General features: G+C 48.4%; 1 protein-coding gene across 1 annotated transcript; it reads left to right on the top strand.

Moving 5' to 3' along the window:
• The first annotated feature begins 1970 nt into the window (after positions 1-1970).
• Positions 1971-4607, top strand: LOC125511296 (uncharacterized). The gene is made up of 3 exons (XM_048676628.2): positions 1971-2272; positions 2559-2680; positions 3556-4607. Exons 1-3 carry the CDS (start codon positions 2109-2111, stop codon positions 4158-4160), a joined length of 891 nt encoding a protein of 296 aa, XP_048532585.2. The 5' UTR covers positions 1971-2108; the 3' UTR covers positions 4161-4607.
• The last annotated feature ends 17983 nt before the right edge of the window (positions 4608-22590 follow it).

A 22590-nucleotide genomic window follows, 5' to 3' on the forward strand; every position in this document is an offset into this window, starting at 1 on the left:
TGCGGCATGCATCGTCGCTCTCTGGAACGCTCAGAACGCGCAAGTTTTCAAGGGAGAATCCTGGCGGCAGGGACGTGTCTTTGGTGAGATCGTTGCACTGCTTACACTATGGAGTACGCGTGCTCCAGAAGAAACGACCAGAGAAACACTTCAATCATGGGCTAATGTAATAACCTCCACATAGTTTCATAGAGCCCTTTCATTCCTCCCTCTGCTGAACTTGCTATGTAGGTTTGGTGGTGGCCTACTGCATACGCTGTGCAGTGCTAACATCACCTTCATGTAAATGACCTTGGTCATTCGGGCATTTAGCCCGTTTCGAATGCATAAGGTAGAGAATGCCCTACCTATTTTTATTATAAAAAAAGGCAAATTTAGCTTACATTTTTTTGAGCTAAATTTGGCTTACAGATGATGCATACGAGACGGGACGGGCACAGGGTGGACCACAAGGAGGGGCACGTAGAGGCAAAGTGAGGGGGTTCAATCGTAAGAGCAACTCTAACAGACCCCGCATCTCGTGTGTTTGCAGTTCGCGTAAAACCGTTTTTGCGGACCGACGCGGGCTGACATAGATGCAGACTCTGTATAATGGACCCGTAAAAAAGCATATTCGCCGAATATGTTTTTTTACGGGTCGGCTTCTGCGGGTTCTCATCTGGCGTAGCTCCTCCCGGCCCGCAAAGTTTAGATTTGCAACTTAAATTGATCTAGCATAATGCTTTTCTTTTCTTTTGCAACAACATTACATACAAAAGATATCACCAAATCTTGGCTAGAATAGCAAAACCAAAGAAAACAAGAACCACAAGTATGCATTTTAGAAGATTTCCAACTTCCATAACTGCTCCCACTAGTTGAAGCAATATCTTCTCCATGCACTCATTGTTGATCTGCGGATTCTTGATCTTACTTTCTTCATTCTTCATCTTTGGTTTCAAAGAAGTAGACGTTGCTTCCTCTCTAGTTTCACATGCCGCCGCATCATTGCCTTCGATTGTACTAAGGAATGCACTAACATCTATTAAGTTTCTTTCTATCAACAAATCAATGCATTGGCCTTCCCAAAACCAAAATGAGCATCCATCATCCTACACAAAACATTGAGCAAGCTCGAAGTGAGCTACTGCAATTGAACTAAAGAATGAGCTATCGAACGAGGTACCGCAAGTGCACGTACCCCGTCGTTTTCGCATTTGTAGAACACCCATCCGGGGTGCTTCAGCGTGCCCGGAGTGAGCCGCAGCACTTGGCGCGGGCAGTCGTCGCACTCTATGAGCGGCATCGGCAGGCCACAAAGACGCTGCGCAAGCGCCGAGCCCGGTGGACGGCCGGACAAGCCCATGCCCGCAAACCTTCGGCGGCGGCGGGCGGATGAATCTGTGCCTGCATGCGGCGGTGCGCCCTTGCCTGGGTTGCGGGAGAGGCTCTCCGACCACTCCATCGCCTGGGGCAGCAACCGGCGGCCTGAAAAAGGCAAATCCGGCGGCCCGCGATGAAGTGACGCAGATCTGCAAATCCAGCGGCCCGCCGACGCAGAGGGGAAGGGAGGGGAGGCCTCCTTCGTGTGGCGGCCTTCCGGCGTGCTCCTGCCGGCTGCTGTCGCCGGAATCTTGGGCGGCGGCCGCCGGCGGCGCCCGGGGGGAGAGGAGAGGTGGTTGGTGGGAGAAAGCGCGGGATGAAATGCCCCCCCCCCCCCACCAACTGCTTCCGCTTATATGCAAGGCACCACAGCCACGAGGGGGAAACCCGCGTTTTCCCAGATTGGGGTCAGGATTTTGCTGCGCCCCCTAAAAATTTTTACAGACCGGAGCAAAATGCAGGATCTGATCGAGATGGTTTTTCCGCCCCGACCTGTATTTTGACAGTTATTTTATGGATCGGGGCGGGATGCGGGGTGTGCTAGAGCTGCTTTAACGGCCGGCCGCAACTAACAAACTCCCGCCCCTTCCTTCCTCCGCCCTTTCTTCTTCTTCTATCCTCAAACACCTCCCCTCTCTTCCTCTAACTGCTCCTATATATACATATCTGCCCCAGCGCCCACGCACGACTCCAGGAGAGAGCCCACCACGCACGACAGAGAGAGAGGGAGAGCGCCATCCCGAGAGATGAGCAGCGGTGGCAGCATGTCGCCGGCGATGGCGAGGTCCAGCGGTGGCAGCATGTCCCCGGCGATGGCGTGGTCACCGTCATCCAGGAGGCGGGAGCACAGGAACGGCGGCGGCCGCTTCAGGGCGGAGATCGAGATGGACACGGGCGTCGCCCTTCCCAGGCCGGTCATCCTTCCTCTCGATTCTTTCCTCCTTCTTGGTTCCGTCCTCCAACGTTTCTCTCCATCTTGCTCTGTTTCTTCCGCGCGCCGATGCTTGCTGAGCTCGCCTCCGTTCTCGCGGTCGCCGCCCGCCATTGTTGCACCTCTCTGCCCTGCTCTGTTCATTCAAGGATTGCTCGCTTTATTCGCAAGAAAAAAAAGGATTGCTCGCTTTCTTGCTCGACGTGTCTCTGTTTCGGACCTGGTTAATTGATTCTTGGTGTTTGGTTCGTGACTCGAAATGCAGGGGCCCGGAGCTTGGGTTCGCCGCCGCCGTGCGAGAGCCGCTGGTGAGGCTGCAGCGCCCCAAGTACGACTTCGAGAGGTGGGACTGGGGCTACTTCGCATGGCCGCACGACCGTCTCGACGGTAAGCATCTTCCTCCCGGTGCGATCGAGTGCGCCAACTGATTGCTCACTACTGAATCTGGACAGGCATTTAGGCTAGGTTAATCCCTCCACCGCCTTTCTTTGGGTTCAGACTAGTTGGTTACTGAATCTGGACGGGAAAGTTGGCTTGGTTAGTCATACCTATCCTGTTATGTTTCACAGCATGGAAGGTTGCTGTATCGATAAATTTTCGTGGGACCAGATACCTCTAGTTGAGTCGACAGTTGGTGACTGAATCTGGACGGAAAGTTGGCTTGGTTAATCCCCATCTTGTTTGGTTTCAGAGCCTGAGAGGTTTCTGTATCTGTAAACTTTGATGGGAACGATGTAGAAACGCCTATCTCTGATAGCTAACTGTTCATATCGAGGCACGTTTAGTTAGCTGTCCCTGACAAGAAATTGGATTCCTTGTGTCTGCAAATGCGAATGCAGATGCAGTACCTGTTTACAGGATTGGGCGTGGCAAAAATTTCGAAATGGTTCAACGAAATCTAGACGGAAAATTGGGTTATGTTGGTACACATATTTGCTTATGTTGGCACAATGCCACAATGGTTATGTTTGATTCTTCAGTAATCTCCTGTTTGATCAGTAAGAATTCTGTAGAAACACAAATTTCAAATTTCTGACAATGAAGTGAAACATGTCCACAATCCAATAAGAAACTGAATATTTTATATCAGCAAATGGAAGTACAGTAGTTGTTTAAGTTCTCGTTGGGCATAACCCAATTAAACTTGGTGTCATTCCTCTTCAGTTCAATCTGACTCTGTTTAATTCTTCAGTAATCTTTGATTTGAGTATTGCTGTTGCAACACAAACTACATTTTCTGACAAAGATTGATCAAAATCCAGCCAATATGGAGATGAGGGACAGCGATCCGAGGGCGACATTCGAGGCGGACTCCAAGGTGACAGAGAGCTTCCTGAGCCGGAGCATACTGCAGGTAGAGGCCGGCGAAGGCTTCCCGAGCCAGAGCTCGCCGCAGCTAGAGGCGAGCGATGGCGGCTTCGCGATCCAGAGCACGCTGCAGCTAGAGGCCGGCCAAGGCTTCCCGAGTCAGAGCACGCTGGAGCTACAGACCGGCCAGTGCTGCCTGTGTCAGAGCAGGCTGCAGCTGGAGGCCGGCCAGTGCTTCCTGTGTCAGAGCACGCCGAAGCTGGAGTCGGGCCACGGACAGGGCTTCCCGTGTCAGAGCACGCTGGAGCTGGAGGCCGCCGAGGGCTTCCTAATAAGCCAGAGCTGGCCGCAGCCGGAGGCGAGCGACGGCTTCCCGAGCCAGAGCACGCTGCAGCTCGAGGCCGGCGAAGGCTCCCCAAGCGGCCGGAGCATGCTGCCGGTAGAGTTCGACGACGACACGCCCCTCGGACGCTACGCGCCGTGGCGTCGGGGATGCGCGGAGTCCAGCCCGTTCCTGCTGGACCATTGCATGGCACCGCAAGGTCGCTGGGCATACTAGGAGCAGGAGCGAGCCACACCATGACCATATCCCCCCTTGTCTGCAGCACACTGAGACAGAAATAGATCGCCATGAAAGATCGGACGACGATCTGCCAACATAATCCCCAAATCTGAAGATTTTGGGTACGGGGTCTTGACAACAGGGGAGCTAAGCCAGGAGAAGCAGAAGGTCGTTGACGGGACGATGGCGTCTGTTGATTCGTAGGTTGAGACTTGAGAGGCTGATGCGTCTGGCATCAGTTTGCTGATCGGGATATAGCAGGATTAGCATCGACAAGTTTTGGTTCAAACTTCAAAGCTGTTATAGAAAGAACGGAAACTCTGTACAGTAGAGATATACATACACACCCATGTAAAGCTCCCCAGAATTCCATAGCTCTTCTGAATGTCCATGCAGTACACTACTCGTACCTGATTTTATCATTTGATTGTCTTCGATCTCCTAGTTTTCTATCTATCACTTACTACTTCAGAAGAGAAGAAGATGAAAGAGGCAGCTCTGAACTTGAGTAATGGCTTCTTTCTTTATCATGTCATGACAAATCATGACATATGAATACTCAAGATTACTGGCTTTTTTTTCAGAAAACAATATTAGTCGCTTCTTCTCTCTTTTCATATATGATTGCTGGCCTCACATTTCTCCGGGGAAGCTGCCTGTATGGTAAGCACTAGGCAGGAACCAGAGACAATGCCAGGGAGCAGAGCAGGGCGATGGCAAATTGCAATGGCATGAATGACATGGAATGCAAAACCTGACCCGACGCATCATGGTCCATGTATATCACCACACTGCCCCAGGCACAGGACCTCCATTGACTCAACAGAGACAGGTCACCAGCCAACATACAAATGTAGGGCACACGAAGCGATAGATCGACACCCCCATCGCAAGGGCTGCTGCTTCTCATGCCTGTCTTGACAGTGCTGACACACAACACACCACCACAAGATATATCTCTCAGCAGCACGGCACTTAGCAACACACATAGGCTTGGGGCAGCTCCAACGCGGATAAAACAAAGGACATCACCAAATGTGACACGAATAGGGGCGGAGGCCATCCAACCGCAGGAACCAAATATCCGCTCCCAGGTTTTTCTATTTTTTTTAGAAAAGGAGGATGTACTCCCGGCCTCTGCATCTGAATAATGTATGCAGCCATATTATTAACTAGCACAAATGCCCGTGCCTTGCAACGGGCGAAAAATATCGTAAAACTTACTCCCGGTGATAGTACACGCCATTTCTTATATACTCCCTCCGTTCCAAATTACTCGTCGCAGAAATGGATGTATCTAGAACTAAAATATATCTAGATACATCTATACATGTGACAAGTAATTCGAAACGGAGGAAGTACAATTCTAATAAACATCAGTAATAAGCTTATAATGTTATCGCTTTTCGAAGTATGAAGTGTGGACGTAAATAAGCCACCCTGACATCCTTCATCTGATGAAAGAGTAGTGGTGCATAGAATAGTCTTGTAATAGGTTTTGTATTTTATATTTCAAAAAAACACAGATATTTCTTCCTTTTAAAATAATTAAACAATTTTGAATTATTTGAATTGAAACATGTTTCGAAAATGAACATTTGTTCACACATGTTTTTTTCTTGAAAGAGAATTTTTAAAATTTTGTGATCAATTTTAAACGATTTTTCTAAAAAGAGTTTGATTTTTTTTGGTAATTTTGAGTATTTCTTAAAAGCGTGAACATATTCAAAAGAATGTTCTTTTAAGCAAGAACAATTTGAAACACTCCTTGTCTTAAAGCAAATCAGACATACTCGGTGTTTGCAATTAAAAATAGGATTATTGGTGTCCATACTGTGTAATATAAAGTTGAGAAAGTCATAGGATGTCCTTTGATGGCGCCTCCTTCAGCTTAATAGTTACTATCATCGGGTGGAAGAGAAATGGTGTAACCGTTTTTAGCAGGATATACCGACGGTGAAATTGTCGTATACTATTCTAGAGTTTAATAACTAATCCAAAAGTTTTTATGTTCCCCATTACAGGTAAATTTCCGGTGGATTGTAAAGAAAAAGAGATAAATTTCAAGATACAGCGTTGTCAGTTGTCACATTCTCTCCACTCTTTAGTAGAAATATTTTTTCCAATATTTCACTCACTTTTACTTATTGTATCTGATGATGTATTCATAAGATGTTGTAGGCTTGAACATTAAACTATATAGTAACAATAAAACAACATCAAGTAATTATATCGGTGCTCATTAAGAAGAAGAAAAACTGCAATCGGTGCTAGCAATGGCAACTTCCAACAGCGTCTGGCGGGTGCAGCCATTAAAAAAAAGCAAAATCCATAGCAATAATCCCCACCGAGACCACTACTACTGCGTGGAGCCGTGGACATCTGCGGGGAAAGACTCCCAGGCCTAGGGTGCTCCCAGTGCTCCGATGCGAATTATTTTAAAAAAAATGTTTGAAAAATTCTGAAAAAAATGCAGCACATCAACGGAACATCGATGTCTCTTGTCATAAAATTTCAAATCAAAATTCGAAACATTGCTCGAGATACAAAAATGACAAATTTGACATCAATGTGATAATGGGCCAAAACTAAAGCCCAACTTATGTTATGTACAAAAATTTGTCATTTTTGTATCTCGAGCAATGTTTCGAATTTTGATTTGAAATTTTGTGACAAGAGACATCAATGTTCCGTCGATGTGTTGCATTTTTTTCAGAATTTTTTGAACATTTTAAAAATGTTTTTCGGACATTTGGAGCACCGGGAGCACCCCAAGTCTAGGAGCACTAGATACTTTCCCGCTCCTCTCCTTCCTCTCTTTATCCATCCATCCACCGCCCTTCCACCCATCAGCGCTGCTCTTCTTCCTGCTCTTCTCTCTATCCGTGGCTCCAGCACACACCACGAGCCCTTCTGATCCACCCCCTCCCTCCCTCCCAGCCCATGGCGTTCGTTCTGTTGACCCCATCTTTCTCTTCTCCTTCATCGATGTGACCGCCCTCAATCTGCAGCAGTTGGACGATTCGATTTCCCAGACCGTCTTGCCCGTGAGCTACTTCGCGTTCATCGGCCGGTTATGGCACGACTGCACATGGGCTCCTGGTGGTCGTGCTTGCACGCAGGGAAGGGGGTTGGTTGAGCCTATGGTGTAGCCGCGAAAGCGGTAGCCTGCTACAGGGTCGAGCTCGGCGGCAGCTTGACGGGGCTGCATGGATCTGCGTCGGGGCTTCGGGCTCTGGATCGGTGTGGTCGTGTCCAGCTCACCCTCCTCTGACGACGCCTTGTTGTGGCGTTTCAGGCCAGATCTTGGATGTGCGTGCGCCCGGCTTGAGGGGCGGCTTGGATCGTGGCCTCTGCAGTGCATCTGCCCTGTGAGCCCCCAATTTTCTCATCCGCGAGAGGACGAGCTGAGGCAGGATGGTGGCGCGGTGCAATTGTAACGCCCTCGATGCGGCTATATCTCCCACGTGTCGAAGCACGACTTAGAGGCATAACCGCATTCAAAGCAATGTCGCAAGTGAGGTAATCTTCACACAACCCATGTAATACATAAGGGAAAAAGATACATAGTTGGCTTACAATCGCCACTTCACACAAATACATGAATAAAGCATTACATCAACCAAATACAATCAAGGTCCGACTACGGAACCAAAATAAAAGAAGACTACCCCAAAAGCTACACAGATCCCCGATCGCCCGACTGGGCTCCACTACTGATCAGTTGGAAACGGAACAACATAAAGGACAAGATCTTCATCGAGCTCCTCCTTGAGCTTGGTTGCGTCACCTGCTCGGTAACATCGGCACCTGCAAACTGGTTTTGGAAGTATCTGTGAGTCACGGGGACTCAGCAATCTCGCACCCTCGCGATCAAGACTATTTAAGCTTATGGGTAAGGAAAAAGGTATGAGGTGGAGCTGCAGCAAGCGACTAGCATATATGGTGGCTAACATACGCAAATGAGAGCGAGAAGAGAAGGCAAAGCACGGTCGATAAAAGTATGATCAAGAAGTGATCCTAGAACAACCTACGTCAAGCATAACTCCAACACCGTGTTCACTTTCCGGACCCCCGCCGAGAAGAGACCATCACGATTACACACGCGGTTGATGTATTTTAATTAAGGTCAACTTCAGGTTTTCTACAACCGGACATTAACAAATTCCCATCTGCCCATAACCACGGGCATGGCTTTCGAAAGTTCAAATCCCTGCAGGGGTGTCCCAACTTAGCCCATGACAAGCTCTCACGGTCAACGAAGGATATTCCTTCTAGCCGGAAGACCCGATCAGACTCGAAATCCCGGTTTCAAGACATTTCGACAATGGTAAAACAAGACCAGCAAAGCCACCCAGATGTGCCGACAAATCCCGATAGGAGCTGCACATATCTCGTTCTCAGGGCACACCGGATGAGCCAGACGTCGGGTGGGCCAGCCCAGAGTTGCCCCTGGTAGCTCCGGACATCGCTCGGTTTGGACCAACACTCAGAGGAGCACTGGCCCGGGGGTTTAAAATAAAGATGACCCTTGAGTCTGCAGAACCCAAGGGAAAGAAAAGGCTAGGTGGCGAATGGTAAAACCAATGTTGGGCCATGCTGGAGGAGTTTTATTCAAGGCGAACTGTCAAGGGGTTCCCATTATTACCCAACCGCGTAAGGAACGCAAAATCCGGAAACATAACACCGATATGACGGAAACTAGGGCGGCAAGAGTGGAACAAAACACCAGGCATAAGGCCGAGCCTTCCACCCTTTACCAAGTATATAGGTGCATTAATTAAATAAGAGATATTGTGATATCCCAACAAGTAAACACGTCCCAACAAGGAACAACATCTCCATGTTCCAACAAGGAACAAAACTTCAATCTTCACCTGCAACTAACAACGCTATAAGAGGGGCAGAGCAAAGCGGTAACATAGCCAAACAACGGTTTGCTAGGACAAGGTGGGTTAGAGGCTTGGTTCAACAATATGGGAGGCATGATAAGCAAGTGGTAGGTATCGCAGCATAGGCATAGCAAAAGAGCGAGAAACTAGCAAGCAAAGATAGAAGTGATTTCGAGGGTATGGTCATCTTGCCTGAAATCCCGCAAGGAAGAAGAACGAGTCCCTGAAGAAGACAAACGGACGTAGTCGAACGGTTCCTCACAAACGCGACGTTATCGGGACCAACCCGAAGAAGCAACACCAGAAAAGAGCAAACAACCTAGTAAACAACCATCACATAAACATGGCAAGATGCACAATCAAGTATGATGCATGTCCGGATTAATGAGGCATGGCATGGCAAAGTGCACAAGCAATCCTACAAATTAAGTGGAGCTCAATATGCAACGAGTTGCATATTGACGGAACACCACATCAATTATTTAGTTCACTCCCGGTTAGGTACTCAACAATATTAAATGTTGATTAACATGGCAAGAGGTGAAGCATAACAAAACTATACCATCGAACAATTTAAATGGGGCCGGATATAACAAATAACGAATTGCAACAACAATCTAAACATTTTAATTGTTGTTATCATGATGCGGATGACATGAACAAGTTTATGCAATTTATATTACAAGTTGACAAGAGCATTATGAAGCATTTGGTCGCCATGGCGGAACAAAAGGGGTGCCACGGCAACTACAACGGAAATGGTGCCACAACAACATTCCGGGTGATCCGACAACTCATTGAGATGTCGGTGCAAGAGAAAATGTGGTTGAACGGATCATGCGAGGATGGTGGGGTGATCCCGGATACCGGGTTTCCCATGGGTCGGCGGCATGGCAACCGAGGAGGAACGTGCAATGACAACTCGGACACGGTTCGAACATGAGCATCTCATACAACATGCATTCATTCTCGGAAGGTCGTCTCGGCGGTTATACCTTTGAAGCGTGCGTTATCGGAGGGGTTCAGGTTCGATGCGGTGTAGGGGAAGTAGACATTCTCGGGACGCTCGGTAGTAGAAGTAGGGGGACAAGACAACGATAGAGGTACTCGTGATCTTGGCGGCGGTAGTCGTTCACGTTCTTAGTTGCACGATTTTCCGTAGATGTTCGGGATCACGGCGAGGGACTTGACATCCACGAAGGCTTCAAGGGTCGACGGTAGTTGTTCTCGTATCATCGCGGAAGTAGTCATACTCGGCAATAGTGGTACTTGGTGTTTCGTTCGGTACTCGTTCGAGCATCCAAAGTCTTCGGCGCTACGGTAGTCGTACACACATTCGGAGAGGACTTGTCGTTTTGGTATGAAGTCGTTCGGGCGTCGGTCTTGCCGGTGGCGTACTTGGAGAAACCCCGTAGTCGTACACAGGTAGTAGAGGAACTTGACGCATCCAAACGAAGCAACACGAAACCTCGGGTCTTGGTGGTCAACGCAGGGAGGCAGGCGACGAAGAGCTTGGTCTCCTCTGCACTGCTTCGATGTAGAGAAACAGGAGGCAGAGGCGAGACGGGCAACGCGAGGCGGGGACAGATGAGGCAGGCGCGGGACGAGCGGATTCTAGCCGCCGGCGAAGGATCCAGGCGGGCACAGCGGCAAGGGCCCTGGACGGCGTCTGCTGCAGAAGGAGTCCCGCGAGGTTAGGACGGAGCGGCAGTGGAGTCGCGAGGAACGCAGGGGCCGTGGGTGAGCTCGCTCGGGGAGCTCGTCGGGCGCATCTGGTCGATGTCGAAGCCAACAGAGGTGCAGCGAGAGGAGCTCGGCCCCTGGCACATGTGAGGACGGGAAGGAGCTGCGCTGCTCCTCGGTGGCTTGGACTCCGCCGGCCGGAGCGACAGCAGGGAGCTCCTTCTCCCACCGAAGACGGCGACGGGAGGAAAGGGAGAGAGGCGACGCAAAGATGGAGGCGCCATGGCGTGTGCTAGCGCGGCGCTGGAGGGAGGACGAGGGGAAACGGGCAAGCGGCGGCGCTGAAAGGGCATTGAGGGAGAGAGCGGCGGCGAGGGAGCGAAGGGGTGCAGCGCGTGCGTACTGATCCCCTCTAGCGGCGTTGAGGGACGAGGAGGGAGCGAGGGGGAGGAAACAGGGAGGCTAGGGTTCGGTCGGGCCTTGGCTGGTTCTTGGGCCGGCCGGCCTGAGGCTATAGCCGGGCCTTAGGGGAAAAAGGATGGGCCACCCTGAGATCTAGGCTGGGCTCTCTCTCTCACTCTAGAACGAAAAAAAACAGAGAAGAAAAAAAACAAGAAAGAAAGAAAGAAAAGAGAGAAAAGAAGATGGTAGGAGAAAGAATATATTCTCAAACTCATAAAAAATGAGTCTAATCCAAGAAAATAGGAGTGGGCATGGATGCAAGGTTTAGATTCAAACACATTGGAATTAAATTCAAATGGGTGAATAGGAAGTGGAGGTTTGGAAGGTCCAAAAATGTTCGGTTTTTAGAGGAACCTCGATAAAAGAGATACAGAATTGTGGACAAGATGTGAAGGTCAAACTCGAAGTGGAAATAGGCATGAGGATTATTTTTGCACGTGTGTTATGGTGAATATCAAATTAAAGAAATATTGAATATAGCTCCCTACTATCGGGAGGATAGGTTATAAAGAGAAACCACCAAGTGAGTTCCCTCGATTTAAATGGATCGAAGATCCACACAATTTATTTAGTTGAGTTAAGAAAAGAAATGACATGATGGCATGATGACATGATGCAATGCACATGATGCAATGATGAATGCAAAGAACCAAACAAATCACACGACGAAACCCGGAATCATGGAAGGCATCTGAAGCTCCGGTCTTGGGGCGTCACAACACTCCACCACTACAAGAGGATCTCGTCCTGAGATCTAGGATGGCACCGGGGAAAACAAAAGAGAAAGAGAAGAGGTAAAACTAAGTTGCTTCTTTGACAAACGAGTGAAACCACGAGCCTTGAGAGGTTGAACAAATTGAAAGAAAGAATGCAACGAGAATGAGCGAAGTTGAAAGCACCCCTTTCGAAAAAAACAAGGAAGAACAAAATTCGGGCAGCACTCCGGTTGAGAAGGGATGCAAGACTTGATAAGGCGAAAAGAACTTGAGCAAAAAGGGCACAACACTCCAGTTAAATGGATAGGCATGAAAAAAACATGATCTTTGAAAAAACGAGATGATGGGTGAAAAGAACAACATCGCAAGGCCTCCGGAACAGAAGTAAGAATGGAATGGAATGAACGACGAGAAACAAGATCTTGGGGGAGCACGCTTACAACAAATGCTAGAACGGAGTTGTTGGAAAACCAACAACGAAAAGAATAATCTTGATATGGTCTTATGAAATACATCTCAACTTATGAGGTGACAACCTGCCACTCATGGGAAAAAGAATTGGATTGATAAGAACAAGGAGACGAGAAGCTATCTCACCGGGAGGATAAATGAAGAACTTGGATCATTGATAAACACCATAAGAGCGACAATCCTTAAAGGAAAGCTTTAGGTGAAATATAACCCAAGATAATTCCAATGAAGAAAATGATGGATTTAAAATATCTCATCCTTGACAACATGTGAATCATGAAACATGAACTCAAATTATCAAGAATGGCATAATACCACCTCCAATAATATGATAGAAAGAATGCACTCTGGATTACAATATGAAGAAAGCTTGAGTTTCTTAGAAAAGAATCTTGATGAACACTTCAAGAAGAAATTAAATCCTTGATGAACCATCATGTAGAACCTTCCCGAAGAACTCCGTTAAACAAAAGAGTGCTCAAACGGAAGGCAAGAGAAGATGGAAACACAAGGTGAAGACTTGCAATGATTTAAATGAATCTCCGTGGTGATGTAATTGCGAGAGCTAGGAACTCCGGGAAAAGAAAAGATAAAGCATCTCGAACCCAGAATGTGATATGATGCACCTCCGGAATAAGGAATTAATACTTGGATGAAACAAGAATAAGAATTACATTATGCTTATCCTTCACCAATTAAATTGATGGCAATCAATGGATTTGGCATACTACTTATTCTCGTTGAAAGGATTAAGATAGATATAGCGCAAACTTGAGAAGGTCTTCAACGAACCACCGGTAGAATTTGAAAAGCACGAATGCATAGATATGATACACGAAGGAAGAAAAACTCTTGAACGAATCACCGTAAGAATTGAAGATGAATGAAGTAAAGATAAAGAAACACCGGTAAGAATTAGCAAATGAACGAAGATGCTTGAGTGAATTTAGATCCATGAGAACGAAGAGATTACGCGCTGATTAGAGAATCCTTGATTTAAGCACCGGTATGATTTGGAGAATGATTGTTGAAAGCTGAGAATGAATACTTCTGAGGTGATGGCCTTCGGAGAATCAAACTGAAAAGACTCCTGAATTACTCCGGATGGGTGAGAAAGAATTCTGACAAACGAAAACAATTATGAGAGGATGGCAACAATCTCGAGTGATGAATCTTGAAGAGAATGGAGCAAGGTTGAAAGAAGAATCTTCTTCGGTCTTCCAAACTGAGAATGCCGACGAGAAGTACCATCATGACTTGTTGAGGCACTCCGGAATGAAGAATGGAAAGGTTGATCCAACGATGAAAAAGAATTTGAAAGGTCTTGGGGATAAACATAAGACTGATGATAATTCATTCTTATGTCAAACTTCGAAATGAAATTTGAGGATAGCTCCGAGAAAATTAGAAGAGTCAGGTAAGATCCTGGGAAAAGACCTGTGGGTTAGGGCCCACTCAAAAGAAACACTGTAGAACAATTTAAAAGAGAGAATGCATCGGTTGAATTAAATGGCTAGAATGAGATAACAACCTCGAGATATCTTGAACGAATTAGGAATGAAAATACGAATCTTCTGAGATATCTTCAGCACTCAGGAATAAAAGAATAGCGAGAAGTGAATTATTATGAGGTGCACCGGTATGAGAAGGTATTTGAAACGAGGAAAAAGGGATATTAGATCAACACCGAAAGCTTGAATTGGTTCCACCGGAGAAGAAAGAGAATGAAAAATGATGAACTTGAGGTTCCGTTAGAATCTTCATGAGAAACACCGGATAAGAATATTGACGGAAAAGGAATGGAGATACTTTATATCCATAAAATGGATAACGAACTAAGGAATCCGAGTCCTTGAAGAAAAAAAGGTGGGTGGGTGGGAAAAAAACAAAGGCAACTTGGAGACGGATGAAACAAACACCTTGAGAAGAACTGATACTTGATCAAGCGGATGTTGAAAACGATCGGATCCACTTGAAAAGAAACACGCCGGTGAAAAGGATTTACATGACAATCTCGATTATCATGAGGGATTAGTATTCACATAGGAGTATGAGAACACCGTTTAGGAAAGGTATGGAATCAACATTTGACTTCGAAGCAACTCGAATACCACAACTCAAAACAAAACAAAGGATTGGCTTGCAGAATAAGCCGGAACAAACATATGATCGAGATTTTGTCCGAAGTTTTCGTGGTGGGGCCTACACGGGCTCGATCGTACAGTACCATCATGTACAAGGCAGTGCACATGACATACGAAGCGTCCCCGAGTCGGCATAGCCAAGGACTCTTTAAGACACAACGAGACCACTGTAAAACCAACCGTGAATAGGCGGACCACTAGACGTCGAACCCCAATTTCATATCATACATCTGACGGAAAGATGTCCTAAGAGCTACTTGAATTCCCACTTATAAACTCCCGAAATTTTCCGGTTATGCAATCAGGTGTTGGGGATACAGGGGAAGCATAATATCTCACCCAAAACTAGCAAATCCTACATCCAGCTGTATCCATCCTTCAACACATAACCAAGAAACCTTCGGAAATCATCTACCTCAACCTTCGAAAAGCATCCGTTATACAAGTTATGGCAATACTCCCGAACTCCCGCCCCAGTACTGGGTGGCGTCGAGGTATCTCACCAACAACTGCATAAAAGAGATTTTCGATGTCAGCGAAACTAAACTCAGGTATTCCAGAACTGCAACGATAAAATTGTGACGACAACACCTCGGAGCTCAATTCCCCGGGACACTGCCACAACCCCTAAATGACAGGAGGCACCAAGAACAATGTTCTCGTCACAAAACTATCAGAGCGATTCCAAGATACCCGCGTGATCCTAAAAAAAATTAGTGAAATTTGAGAAGAGAATAGTCAAAACTCTACGTCAGGATGCCTTACCAGAGCGATGAAGGGACTGGGGAGTAAAAAGAATTCCTAAACTCTCCGATATATAATTTCTAAATGACTCAAAACATTTTTCTAGACTCAACTCGTCAGCTAATTCGATCAAGCAGGGGGCTCCTAAGGTCGGGGTTCCGGAGCTCTCATACCAACTTGTAACGCCCTCGATGCGGCTATATCTCCCACGTGTCGAAGCACGACTTAGAGGCATAACCGCATTGAAAGCAATGTCGCAAGTGAGGTAATCTTCACACAACCCATGTAATACATAAGGGAAAAAGATACATAGTTGGCTTACAATCGCCACTTCACACAAATACATGAATAAAGCATTACATCAACCAGATACAATCAAGGTCCGACTACGGAACCAAAATAAAAGAAGACTACCCCAAAAGCTACACAGATCCCCGATCGCCCCGACTGGGCTCCACTACTGATCAACTGGAAACGGAACAACATAAAGGACAAGATCTTCATCGAGCTCCTCCTTGAGCTTGGTTGCGTCACCTGCTCGGTAACATCGGCACCTGCAAACTGGTTTTGGAAGTATCTGTGAGTCACGGGGACTCAGCAATCTCGCACCCTCGCGATCAAGACTATTTAAGCTTATGGGTAAGGAAAAAGGTATGAGGTGGAGCTGCAGCAAGCGACTAGCATATATGGTGGCTAACATACGCAAATGAGAGCGAGAAGAGAAGGCAAAGCACGGTCGATAAAAGTATGATCAAGAAGTGATCCTAGAACAACCTACGTCAAGCATAACTCCAACACCGTGTTCACTTCCCGGACCCCCGCCGAGAAGAGACCATCACGATTACACACGCGGTTGATGTATTTTAATTAAGGTCAACTTCAGGTTTTCTACAACCGGACATTAACAAATTCCCATCTGCCCATAACCACGGGCACGGCTTTCGAAAGTTCAAATCCCTGCAGGGGTGTCCCAACTTAGCCCATGACAAGCTCTCACGGTCAACGAAGGATATTACTTCTAGCGGGAAGACCCGATCAGGCTCGGAATCCCGGTTTCAAGACATTTCGACAATGGTAAAACAAGACCAGCAAAGCCACCCAGATGTGCCGACAAATCCCGATAGGAGCTGCACATATCTCGTTCTCAGGGCACACCGGATGAGCCAGACGTCGGGTGGGCCAGCCCAGAGTTGCCCCTGGTAGCTCCGGACATCGCTCGGTTTGGACCAGCACTCAGAGGAGCACTGCCCGGGGGTTTAAAATAAAGATGACCCTTGAGTCTCCAGAACCCAAGGGAAAGAAAAGGCTAGGTGGCGAATGGTAAAACCAATGTTGGGCCATGCTGGAGGAGTTTTATTCAAGGCGAACTGTCAAGGGGTTCCCATTATTACCCAACCGCGTAAGGAACGCAAAATCCGGGAACATAACACCGATATGACGGAAACTAGGGCGGCAAGAGTGGAACAAAACACCAGGCATAAGGCCGAGCCTTCCACCCTTTACCAAGTATATAGGTGCATTAATTAAATAAGAGATATTGTGATATCCCAACAAGTAAACACGTCCCAACAAGGAACAACATCTCCATGTTCCAACAAGGAACAAAACTTCAATCTTCACCTGCAACTAACAACGCTATAAGAGGGGCAGAGCAAAGCGGTAATATAGCCAAACAACGGTTTGCTAGGACAAGGTGGGGTAGAGGCTTGGTTCAACAATATGGGAGGCATGATAAGCAAGTGGTAGGTATCGCAGCATAGGCATAGCAAAAGAGCGAGCAACTAGCAAGCAAAGATAGAAGTGATTTCGAGGGTATGGTCATCTTGCCTGAAATCCCGCAAGTAAGAAGAACGAGTCCCTGAAGAAGACAAACGGACGTAGTCGAACGGTTCCTCACAAACGCGACGTTATCGGGACCAACCCGAAGAAGCAACACCAAAAAAGAGCAAACAACCTAGTAAACAACCATCACATAAACATGGCAAGATGCACAATCAAGTATGATGCATGTCCGGATTAATGAGGCATGGCATGGCAAAGTGCACAAGCAATCCTACAAATTAAGTGGAGCTCAATATGCAACGAGTTGCATATTGACGGAACACCACATCAATTATTTAGTTCACTCCCGGTTAGGTACTCAACAATATTAAATGTTGATTAACATGGCAAGAGGTGAAGCATAACAAAACTATACCATTGAACAATTTAAATGGGGCCGGATATAACAAATAACGAATCCGGTAAATCCCTATATCCCTTAGTAATTTATTGCAACAACAATCTAAACATTTTAATTGTTGTTATCATGATGCGGATGACATGAACAAGTTTATGCAATTTATATTACAAGTTGACAAGAGCATTATGAAGCATTTGGTCGCCATTGCGGAACAAAAGGGGTGCCACGGCAACTACAACGGAAATGGTGCCACAACAACATTCCGGGTGATCCGACAACTCATTGAGATGTCGGTGCAAGAGAAAATGTGGTTGAACGGATCATGCGAGGATGGTGGGGTGATCCCGGATACCGGGTTTCCCATGGGTCGACGGCATGGCAACCGAGGAGGAACGTGCAATGACAACTCGGACACGGTTCGAACATGAGCATCTCATACAACATGCATTCATTCTCGGAAGGTCGTCTCGGCGGTTATACCTTTGAAGCGTGCGTTATCGGAGGGGTTCAGGTTCGATGCGGTGTAGGGGAAGTAGACATTCTCGGGACGCTCCGTAGTGGAAGTAGGGGGACAAGACAACGATAGAGGTACTCGTGATCTTGGCGGCGGTAGTCGTTCACGTTCTTAGTTGCACGATTTTCCGTAGATGTTCGGGATCACGGCGAGGGACTTGACATCCACGAAGGCTTCAAGGGTCGACGGTAGTTGTTCTCGTATCATCGCGGAAGTAGTCATACTCGGCGATAGTGGTACTTGGTGTTTCGTTCGGTACTCGTTCGAGCATCCAAAGTCTTCGGCGCTACGGTAGTTGTACACACATTCGGAGAGGACTTTTCGTTTCGGTATGAAGTCGTTCGGGCGTCGGTCTTGCCGGTGGCGTACTTGGAGAAACCCCGTAGTCGTACACAGGTAGTAGAGGAACTTGACGCATCCAAACGAAGCAACACGAAACCTCGGGTCTTGGTGGTCAACGCAGGGAGGCAGGCGACGAAGAGCTTGGTCTCCTCTGCACTGCTTCGATGTAGAGAAACAGGAGGCAGAGGCGAGACGGGCAACGCAAGGCGGGGACAGATGAGGCAGGCGCAGGACGAGCGGATTCTAGCCACCGGCGAAGGATCCAGGCGGGCACAGCGGCAAGGGCCCTGGACGGCGTCTGCTGCAGAAGGAGTCCCGCGAGGTTAGGACGGAGCGGCAGTGGAGTCGCGAGGAACGCAGGGGCCGTGGGTGAGCTCGCTCGGGGAGCTCGTCGGGCGCATCTGGTCGATGTCGAAGCCAACAGAGGTGCAGCGAGAGGAGCTCGGCCCCTGGCACATGTGAGGACGGGAAGGAGCTGCGCTGCTCCTCGGCGGCTTGGACTCCGCCGGCCGGAGCGACAGCAGGGAGCTCCTTCTCCCACCGAAGACGGCGACGGGAGGAAAGGGAGAGAGGCGACGCAAAGATGGAGGCGCCATGGCGTGTGCTAGCGCGGCGCTGGAGGGAGGACGAGGGGAAACGGGCAAGCGGCGGCGCTGAAAGGGCATTGAGGGAGAGAGCGGCGGCGAGGGAGCGAAGGGGTGCAGCGCGTGCGTACTGATCCCCTCTAGCGGCGTTGAGGGACGAGGAGGGAGCGAGGGGGAGGAAACAGGGAGGCTAGGGTTCGGTCGGGTCTTGGCTGGTTCTTGGGCCGGCCGGCCTGAGGCTATAGCCGGGCCTTAGGGGAAAAAGGATGGGCCACCCTGAGATCTAGGCTGGGCTCTCTCTCTCACTCTAGAACGAAAAAAAACAGAGAAGAAAAAAAACAAGAAAGAAAGAAAGAAAAGAGAGAAAAGAAGATGGTAGGAGAAAGAATATATTCTCAAACTCATAAAAAATGAGTCTAATCCAAGAAAATAGGAGTGGGCATGGATGCAAGGTTTAGATTCAAACACATTGGAATTAAATTCAAATGGGTGAATAGGAAGTGGAGGTTTGGAAGGTCCAAAAATGTTCGGTTTTTAGAGGAACCTCGATAAAAGAGATACAGAATTGTGGACAAGATGTGAAGGTCAAACTCGAAGTGGAAATAGGCATGAGGATTATTTTTGCACGTGTGTTATGGTGAATATCAAATTAAAGAAATATTGAATATAGCTCCCTACTATCGGGAGGATAGGTTATAAAGAGAAACCACCAAGTGAGTTCCCTCGATTTAAATGGATCGAAGATCCACACAATTTATTTAGTTGAGTTAAGAAAAGAAATGACATGATGGCATGATGACATGATGCAATGCACATGATGCAATGATGAATGCAAAGAACCAAACAAATCACATGATGAAACCCGAAAACATGGAAGGCATCTGAAGCTCCTGTCTTGGGGCGTCACAGCAATCCCCGGGGTCGGTCGGTAGCCGGCACCAGATCGAGCGCCGGGTGGGGTCGGGCGCCGCTCCTCTAGGCGGCGCGGTCACGGTAGACCTTCAGCTGGATCTACACCTCGTACAGCTTGCACGCCAGCGTCCTCTTCCACTCGTTCCCCTTCGAAGGAGACCCCTCAGGTTCTCCGGCGAGATCCGCGTGTGCACTCGCCGCGCGATCAAGACGTCGACATCAGGGGTCTCTCCCTCCCGTCCGCGTCAAGGCCGGAGGGGACTGCCAGCGGTGGACTGCAAGCGAGCGAGCGTATGATGGCCGCCGTCGTTGTCGGGATGGCTAGCTGCAGCGGTACCCTCTTCATCCTGATTCTCTTCGTCGGGATGGCCTCGAAGTCCGTGCTGGAGGGCAACAGGTGTGCCGCGGGCTCGCAGTCGCCGTGCAGCGTCAGGATGCGCTGCGCCTCTTGCTCCCTGCTCGCCGGGGCCCCTGCTCCGCCACCTCGTTCGTCGTCGTCAGCACGGCCTCGGGGTCTTCACTGGTGGGCGACAGGTGTGCCGCATGTGCGGCGTCGGGATACGCGGCTCCTGATGCTGGTGCGTCGTGGGATCGCAGTCGCCGTGTGCCGCCGCGATGCTTCTTATTATTATTTATTACTAAAACATGGACTGCGGGTTGATTTCATGTAAACTGAGGGGCTTTTTTAAAAATAGCCATGATGACGGACGATGGAAACCTAATTCTCTTTATTATTAAATTATTAATTATTAATTATTCATCACAAAGACAATACAAGGTGATACATTAATAAGCCTGAAGCCATCATCTTGACAACACTGTTGCTACTCCTATTCCCTTGATGAAGGCGTGCCGAATGTCCAGGCCTAATATCAAACAGACATCGCACCAAAGCCTAACATCTAAAGCCAGGTGTCCCATCCAAGCCACTACCTGGATTGGGTCCCACACCGATCTGGCACACTCCCAGTGAGCACCGCACGCTGCAAGGACCGTTACCTCCATCATCCCTCGGTCCATCCTCAGAGCAAAACTGAAGCACCGACCTTGCCAGGCCTCTCCGCCATCAACGCCACCATGACGCCAGACAGCTTCCTCCTCCTACGCGAGTCCATCTCCGCGCATCAGGCGCCGAATCTCCACAACGCCACGCCGCCGAGATCCGCCACCATCGATGTGTAAGATGAAGCATCGCTCCACCAAAGACGCCGTCCTCTGGTCCCTTAAGCCCGTGTGCACCTCCAAGAATGACGCCCCCAAGAGAGAAACAACACCAGAGAGCCGTCGTCAACTGATCTACTAATTTAGGGTTTCCCCGGAGGTAGCAGAGAGTGGCCTTGAACTTCTCCTCGGCGATGCCTTCAGGAAGGGAACGACGCGGACATCGTCGCCATCGTCGGCCTTGGCAATAGCCAATAGCAGGTTTTTCACCCAGATCTGATCGAAGACCTCCATCTCTCGTGCACGGGCCGCCGCCATCCTTGCCGGGATCTGGATGATCCAGGCCATCGCTGCCAGATCTCAGCAAAGAGAAGTCCCCTCACCGAGACCCGCCGGCCGAGCAGGGGAGGCCAAGACCATGCCCGCAGGACCAGATCCATGATGGATCCGTGCCCGCATCGCCGCCCCGAAGCCAACCCCTCGCGCAGCCGCCACTGCCTGGCCACCCGCTCGCGCCGCCGTCTGGCCGCCGCGCCGCACGACACGCCCTCGGCGCATCAGCCAAGACTCCGCCGCACCGCCGCATCTCGTGTTACAGCCGCACGCCGGGAGGAGGAGGCGAGTGCGGGGTGGGGGCTAGGGTTCCCAGGTTTTTCTATACCCGGACTATTCAAAACAATCAAAGATAAATAGCACAATTCTTATGCAATTGAAAGATAAATACTTCAATGCAACAATAATTCAAATAAGAATATTACGACAAAAACAAAAGTATTGACATAAAATAGTTCAAGTTTGAATTCATCTTAGTCAGACACATGTTCTAGTTGTCCGTATGAAACGTCCAAAGACGCTCAACCACACCATTCTAACTGTTCATGAGTTTTTCGGTATCGAATTTGAGGGTGCATTTGGATAAAATCCTCAATTGTCGTGCGGATTTTGCTCTTGAAGCTGAATAGGATCAACATTCGATGACCATTTGTTGAACCTTGTAGTTGAGAACATGCTCCTCCACACGTACTCGTCTGCAAAAAACGCCATCATCGTCGTCGTTTCATCCTCATATTCCACCTCCTCATTCGATGAACATGACTCAGTGATCTCGTTGTAGAAGTACTACTCGTATGAATCCATTGTGTTTGCTTTAAAGAAACAATGAGAACGTCAATTTTTTTTGGGAATGGTGTTACTTATCGGGTGTGGTGTCCGCCATGGAAGGTATCGGCAGGTAGAAAAGGATCCAGGGTGGAACAATCATGTACTCAAAGTCAGGAAGGCACCTAGGTGGAGCAGTGGAGGTCCAACAAGGCCTGAGTGGTGGACAGGGTGGTACAGCGGGGGCGTCGGTCGCCAAGGAAGCGCATAAATAGCACATGAGGGACAGGGTGGGAGGGTGGGCTTTTTGGATGTGCGGGAGTATCAGAGTGGCGTAGCGGAGGTCCGAACACCCGCAAATCTCACATAGTCCCTGTTTTGGGGATTTCACGCATTCGGACGTGTCCGGATATTTTTGGTGACCACCTTTGGATGATAAAGATCGTTCAGTTGGGACAATTGCAGGCGGTTTGGTGATCCACGTTGGAGTTGACTTCAGTAGAATGCCTTTGATTAAAGAAA

Source organism: Triticum urartu, chromosome 1A (genome assembly GCF_056163025.1).
Source record: "Triticum urartu cultivar PI428250 chromosome 1A, HENAU_Tu73, whole genome shotgun sequence".
NCBI classification, from domain to species: Eukaryota; Viridiplantae; Streptophyta; class Magnoliopsida; order Poales; family Poaceae; genus Triticum; species Triticum urartu.